Below are 7,877 nucleotides of genomic sequence, written 5' to 3' on the forward strand. Positions count from 1 at the left end.
GTAAAATGACCATAACTTGGTCTACATAACTCAGAACGACCTGAAATTTTGCCCTGCGTTCCATAAGACATAGATCTACAAGTTTGTAGTTTGGACCAAAACCCAAAAACTAAGGGAACTAGGTCGTCCGGCTAGGTCAAAATAGTAGACTGAAATCCGGTAAATTGCAATAAAATGTAATACACTTGGAAATGAAATTGGTAACATTAGAATTGACTCACGTAGAGTGCATCAAGGGTCAACATTATAGGTTGACTAATAAAATGAATTGAAGGGAATAGTACCAAGAGAAATAGGACTTTAAGCTAGACAAATCTAGCAAACAAAAATTGAGAAATTGACCAAATATTGCACTAAAGGTGCAATCTGTCCAACTTTAGTAAATTGACTATATCTTGGTCTATACAACTTAGAATGACCTGAAATTTTGCCCCGCGTGCAATAAGACATAGAGCTACAATTTTGCTTCTTTGACCAGAAGCTAAAAACCAAGAGAAATAGGACTTTAAGCTAGACCAATCTAGCACTCTAAAATTGAAAATTGGTAATTACATAAAATGATGCTTAAAGTGATTTGGCAATGAATGCCAACTTGTAAAAAGGGTAAATTGCATTATATTGACAACATATTGAATTGTAAATTGTGACATGTTGATGCTAGAATCAACCTATCCATGATGCATAAAAAGGTCAATAATTTTATTGACTAGTGAAAGACATAAAGATGTATAAACCCTATGAATAAAGAATTAAATATGTAACATTGTAATATGCTCTAATTTGCCTAGTTGACTAGTTTGGATAGGTTGGCATGCCAATAGGATTCTGACAGCTGTTCTGTAAATGACTTTACGTCATACTGTGTTTTATGGCTTATTATGCCATACTATGATTTTAATAGCCTATGGCTATACAGTTTGTATTATTATACTCGGCTTAATGCCTGATTGATTATATGGCTTTTTAGCCACACTGTTTGCACACCGGGAGATACTTTGTGACCGATGGTGTGACGGCCCGAGGTACTAGGTACCTAGTGCTAGTATATTCGTTTATCCAGTCTGGTCAGTGTATAGGCTATATGGGCAGTCATTTAAAACATTATTCAATTCAGGAAGCTAAGTTAACTTAAGTATAATGAAATTTCAGTACAATTAAATTAAGTATTGAATGAATGAGTAAAAGAAATTAGCAAAAGAAACATAATAAAAATATAAATTGTAGAACCGTAAAGACTTAAAATACAATACAGTTAGAATAATTTGTATACTGGGTAATATTACTAAAAAGTTATAAACTAAGCACTTCCAAAGAGGAACAAACTAGTATATAAGATCGTTGATACTAGAAATACCATACCAAATTAAATTGATTCTTGAGTATCTGAATTATGATTTATTTCTTTCTTTAATTGTATATATTATTTCTTCTTATAATATTGCACCACTAAGCAGAAATGCTTAGCGCGATGGAATTGCTTCCTCGCGCAGGTACTGAAGGTAAAACCAATAGACTGTCGACTGAGATTTTTGAAGTCCAGATCTGCAGAAGTGTCAGAAGAATTGAAGGTTGTCACCTCCTTAGCAATGCATGTAGATAGGGCTCATATTTATACATGTTATGTATTTTGTTCATTCTAAGTATAATGTAAATTATTTGTACATCCTGTACTTGACAAATTTATGTAATTAGTTGGCAAATTATGCAAAATAATAAAATGTAAGAATTTTGTTATATGAGTTAAGTAGCTGATCATGATGATTCTGATTGAGATTGAGTATGAAAAATTTTGAGACTGATTATGAGTTGTGAATTTGAGTATATATTGAAATTGTTTTTGGCAGGTTCAGAAGAACTGTTAGTCCAAATTACTGCCAGTACTCTGCTGGATTATCATTGAAATTTTTGAATTTTTCAAATTAGTCATATTTTGATAAAAGTAAAAATAGCCTAAACCTCAGATAAAGTTTTTGAACAAGTAAATCTAGAACTATAATGAAATCAGATAAGACCAGGTACTCCGGCACGCCGTGTAGCACATCTTGCTCGGCTACACTATAGACGGGTGAGGGGTGTTACATTCCCCATTACACATAACACATGCAATTTACATTATACTTCATATATATGCTCATAACCAAACTAGAATCCAAGTTTAAATGGAATTACACACCCTAATTCTTTTCCCTACCATGGCTATAGAAAATTCAAAGGGGTTTAAAAATGAATATTTTGTTTAAATTCTAACAATTTTTCATTCAATTTAGTGTCATAACAAAGAATATAGAGAGAGAAGGAAGTGAATTGGCACTAACCTCTTGTAGCTCAATCTTAAGAAGTCCAAATCTTCACTTTCTCTTAATTTCTTAGCAGCCAAACACCTTAGCAAGGTTTTATGACAAGTTCTAGCGAAGAAATTTATGGATTTTGGGGTGAGAAATCAAGGATTAGCAAGGTTAAATGAAGAAGAAACAATGGAGGGAGGAGAGAGAATGGGTTCGGCCAAGGAAGAAGGAGAAGAAAAGCATATTTTCTTTTTCTAATTTTGACTTCTTTTATTCTTTTTAATGTGTTTTAAGTGTGCTTGTTGAATTTTGATTGGATAAGATATTTTTATTGCATCACCCATACATAAGGCTTATGTAATAATTACGATTAAATTTCATTTTCCTTTTTCTCTCTTTTCTACTCATTTTTAAATTAAATTTTCATCAATATTTATTCATATTTTATTTTATATAACTCACTTACTTAAATGGACAAGTTGGTCAAAAATCATATTTGAAGGCGAAATGACTAAAATGCCCTTCATTTAGCTTATTGAGCTAAAATTGTCTGTACCGATTGATTTTATTTTTCTTCTATTTTCTTAGCAATCTATTGTCATCTAAACCTCAATAATTCTCCACTGGAGTCCCAAAATTATTTCACAGGGTTTTTCCCACTGGTCTAATATCGCTAACTGTCTTCACAGTTTTTTCCCGTTAGGGTTATCCATCGCCGGAGCTACGGCTCATTTAACCTTAGTGCATTTCATTACTTAAATTTTTCCTTAATTTTTCTTATCATTATTTGAGTTATTTATGACTTCTCACTCTAGATTAACTATAGTTCCAGACATTCTGACTGTCCGGACAAACATTAGTCACCGGAACAATAGAATATATAGACTATCTAAATTGAGAGTATTACAGCTGTTCTGCACCTAGGGTTAAGGGAAGGGAGTAAGCTTTGGGAAGCTCAGTGAGTAAACTAACAAATTTTCATTTGTCATATTATTCAATTCATAAATATGCAATGAGTTAGTCACATGATTTTTACACAACATAAAACAATTCACATATGATAGACTTATCACCAATGATTTCCAAAAACCAATTTGCACGGCTCATAAAGTTCTCCTCGGGACTTCCTTTTATAACATGATATAACCAATATGCTTGGCCCATAAAGAAGATCCTCGAGACTTCCTCTATGATAAATAGTGAGCCAAGGACTTATTAGGCCTCACCTGGTCTTATCACATCATATCATGCATGATCATAACATATCCATATCATATCCATAACATAGGGGAAATCAATAGGTCATTCAACATCTATGAGCATCAATAATTAATTATGCAGTAATGCAACATATTCATGTTCTAGATACATACAACCTAATAATATCATGAAATGATTCATGTGAATGATTATGAGTTCAATTACAATTAATTAAAGAGATTATCATTTATTAGGGATAGTATTATTCACCTCTTGAAGCCTATCACTCACTAAACATTGACTTGAGTTTCCTTTCTAGTTATAGTTCTCTGGATCCCTCAAGTTTGGTCCTATAAAAGATGAACCCTAATGACTTATTTGGATCTGTATTACTCTATACATACATCATACAAATTATTCTAGATCCATATAGGGTCTAAAAAAAACAAGTTTTGGAGCCTTGAAAAAAAAAAAAAAAAGAAATAAGGTAGGTAGAAGCAATTTCGGCTACCAAAGTAAGGAATTTTAGTTGCTGAAGTCATGAACCTCTTGTGCCCTTGAAAGCAATAGCCACTCCGACTGCTAAAATAATAGTTTTTGAAAACCAAATCTATGAATTTTCAAAATTCTCAATTCGATTCTACCGCATCCAACTTGCTAAAAACTTGATCATTCTATTTCCCAATTCCAAAACTCAACTCTAACAACAAATATAACACATATAACAGCTATTCAAACTTCATAAGCATAAAAATGCCGTATACATGCACATTAAATTCAACCCTCAAGAAATCTCAAATCATAAAACCCAAAAAAAAAAGAAAAATATTTCAATTTTACCATACACTCATAACATTATTTAAGAGGTATTGATGATGCACTTGCCACCCCAAAAATGACTCCGAAAAGGCATATGCAACTATCAATTATAAAAAACCATGTGGAGAGGAACATCTCTTACTAATTTGAAATTCGTTTTACAAATCTCATGTTGAAAGTTAAAACATAAATTCCAATTTGCTTAAACACATAAAAATCAAGTTATTGAACAATGAACTATTTCAAAACCACACATGCAAAAGAAAAAGAAAGAAATGACAAGAAAAAACTTACCTTCGAAATCTTAACTGCTACTCCTTACTAGTAAGAACTTTCCCTTGGCATCACTTAACCTTCACATATACTCTAGCACCAAAATTAAATCAACTTAGTAGAAAAAATCCATCTTTCAAAGCATAAAGAAACAAGAGGAAGATTTGGAGTTCAAAGGCACCTTGGGAGCAGAAATGGGGAACATTTCTTTTCCATTTCGTCCATCAAGACCTTAAATACCCCTTAAACAAAAAGGAACTTTTAGCTGCTAAAATCCATTTTGTCCAGTTTAAGTATTTTTTTCTTTAGACTTTCATCTCCCCTACTCTAAACCTTCCAACGTCACATATAAAACTATATAAACGCTTATCACAAGCACTACTCATCCTCGAAAGTCTATGTTCTTGCCGATATTTCCATGCACGATAAGAAGTTGGACAACAGGCCTTGGTGGATATTACCCATAAACTTTATCTTTAGTCTAGGTTGATTATTATTCTCTAATATTAGCATAAACATTAAAGATAAAAATAATTTTTATTAGTAACAAAATGTATTTTAATAAAATTGAGTTATTACATATGATTACGTGAGCATAGTTTATGGGGCTTCTCTTTGATTTTTTTTAATGAAATGGTATATATATTCAAATAAAATTGCTAATTAAAACAAGTGGAGGCTGGTGGAGAGCTTTCATAAAAGAAAGGCTTTTTTAATTCAGTCTATACAACTTAACCCAAACTTACTCATAATCCTAAACCTTTTCTTTATTTCTCTAGAAACCCTTTCTTTGCAACAAAGAAGAATATGTGTGTGTTTTTTTTTTTTTTTTTTTTTTTTTTTAATTCTACACCACTAAACCCAAACTCACTCATAATTCTAAGCCTTTTCGTCGGTCGTAGAGAGTTGAACTTGAAGCTCAGCAGCCGGCTTGACATCCTCATCTTTCAGGGTGGTCTGAACATTATTATAGCATGCATGAAGAACTAGTTGCGTAGCTCCTGATAATATCCCCACACTGTTCCCAATCTGCAACACCAATTATATAAGACTCATCATTTATCATACATTCATTGTAATTGAATAATATTAAGGTGAAAAAATATTACCAAAATGAAGACATCAAGTTTATCCACCACAGCATAAAAGACCCAAATGATTCCATTGAGAAATATAGCCAAGGATAGATAGAATGGCATGTACTTGACGCTCTTTTTTATAATCACTTTCCTCTGTGATTAATTAAAAACCCCAAATATAATTCATCAACATCCCCACTTAATATATATACATATATACACAGACACACACATAACTAAAAAATGAAAAGCCAAATGAAAAATAGCATACCATCATGGTAAGAGGCGAAGCATACATGAGCACATTAAATACGAGACAAATGATCCCTACAATTTTTGATCTTTGCTCATGGGTATCACTGAACTTCAATATGCATGCCACCAAAATGGCCAAAAAAACAAGCTCTATGAAGATCCATTTAATTACTTTAACCTGAAATTAATTAATTACCAATATCATCGGAGAAAATAAAATTATATTATTATTGACAATTAATGATTATATAAATACTCACTCGACCATTCCTTTGAGCATGTATGAAGAAGATGGTAACATAAATAGCTTCCATGGCAAGTCCAATGCTGTTGATGGACATCAAGAGAGTGTCTTTATGGACCACTGGCAGGCCATAAAAACTCCATAGAGAGCAGTTCAATATGGTTGCTAGATAGGAGTCTGGCTTGAACTCCCCAACTGATTTGCTTTTCAAAATTTCCACAAATGTGGGGCTGCAAAGAATTTTCACATATTTCACCTGAATTGGCTATAGCCAATAGCTATTAATTAATTAAATAACACATACTGATATAATGTTAAGTAACTTAGAAGGAAGGAGAAGGCATATATTACATTGGTGAGCCAAATAGGCAAACAGAGAGTATATTTCCTGCCAAAAAAAAAAAAAGAAAAGAGAGAGAAATTTAAGGCTAATGCAATTCTAGTTAATTAAGAGCTAGAACACCTTTGTATTTAATAAAATAAGATGAAGAAAATAATTAAAAATAAAAAATATGGCAGCAAGTAGCAAAAAGATAAAGCAACATTACCAAAATTTTTTTTATTAGAAAATTATATTAATTATAGAATAATGGGTTGAATTTGAAAAACATACCTATGATGCCTATAATAGTCCTCGCTACTTCTCTGTCAACCATCATCATTGTGGCTAATGAGACTTTTAAAAAGAAGGATGAATCTTCAGGAGAAAGATGAGAGAAAGTTGGAAAGAGAGAAGAGAAACCAGCACAACCTCATAAGAAAATCAAGAAAAAATGAATTTCGACTTAAAAGTGAGGGAGTTCCTATACAATTAATTACTAAGGAATGCTACTCTATGCATTTATAAATTTTCCATTGTTTAGCCATCTCTAATTACCATAACTCTTAACTCCACATGACATGGATACAGTTTCTTTTGATTCTTTCTTGGCATGGAAAGTCTCTTCTTGACAAGTTTGAGAAGTATTTTATATTTAGAAGTCACTGTAGGCAGATTCTAAACTTAATTGCCATTAATATAAGATGCCAGCTATCATATCTTTGTAAGAAGCCATAGGAAGTCTAGCATTGCTTGTATAGTTTGTCATTAAGTCAGTATTAATGTCCTCATTTGTTAATTTTCCCATGTGTTTTCTTATTGAGGGCTGATATATTTGGTACAAAACCAATACATGTCCTTTTATCACATTATTATTATTATTATTATTATTATTATTTATTATTAAAGAAAAATTTAAAATTTGTCTCTCTTTATTTAATATACTTTTTTGATAATTTTGAGTTTTTTATTTTGTTTTTCTACATTTTAATTGGACCAATTAAAATATTTTTTAATCTAAAAACTCATATTTATTTATAATTAATTATGATTATAAAAATCTAATCATATCATTCATATGTATTACTATTTTCCTATTTTGTGGTTTTTAATATTTAAAATTTTAATTATTACATTATTACATATAATGAAGCAAACCTAAAGTTATGATATTTGATTATGGACTTAAATTAAAAAAAATATTTGTTTATAATTTAAAATAAACCTTTTTGTAAAAGTTATTATTTCAAATGATAATTAGGTAATTGGATTTCTTTATTAGTGATTATTGTAAATATTTTTCTATTAAAAATTATTTAATATAATAGTTTTGCAAATTATGAATATATCTCAAAACTAAGAATCAAAGGAAATCATCAAATGAAACTAAATGTCAATTCTTT

General features: G+C 30.9%; 1 protein-coding gene across 1 annotated transcript; it reads right to left on the reverse strand.

Annotated features, from left to right (window-relative positions):
• Positions 1–5,456: 5,456 nt before the first annotated feature.
• Positions 5,457–6,811, reverse strand: LOC110663084 (bidirectional sugar transporter SWEET4-like). The gene is made up of 6 exons (XM_021822296.2): positions 6,769–6,811; positions 6,507–6,543; positions 6,172–6,385; positions 5,928–6,089; positions 5,687–5,809; positions 5,457–5,606 (listed from the first exon to the last, which is right to left on the reverse strand). The coding sequence occupies exons 1-6, from the start codon at positions 6,809–6,811 to the stop codon at positions 5,457–5,459; spliced, it is 729 nt and encodes a 242-aa protein (XP_021677988.2).
• Between the last annotated feature and the right edge of the window lie 1,066 nt (positions 6,812–7,877).

This window comes from Hevea brasiliensis, chromosome 15 (assembly GCF_030052815.1).
Source record: "Hevea brasiliensis isolate MT/VB/25A 57/8 chromosome 15, ASM3005281v1, whole genome shotgun sequence".
Taxonomy (NCBI): Eukaryota; Viridiplantae; Streptophyta; class Magnoliopsida; order Malpighiales; family Euphorbiaceae; genus Hevea; species Hevea brasiliensis.

Bases quoted from the DNA above. Each gene is read 5' to 3' on its own strand.
- LOC110663084 (XM_021822296.2), bottom strand. From the start codon at position 6,811: ATGGTTGACAGAGAAGTAGCGAGGACTATTATAGGCATCATAG. The intron at 6,386-6,506 runs GTAATATATGCC...AATTCTTTGCAG, and splicing joins TGCCTATTTGGCTCACCAAT to CCCCACATTTGTGGAAATTT. The intron at 5,607-5,686 runs GTAATATTTTTT...TTGGTGTTGCAG, and splicing joins AACTTGATGTCTTCATTTTG to ATTGGGAACAGTGTGGGGAT.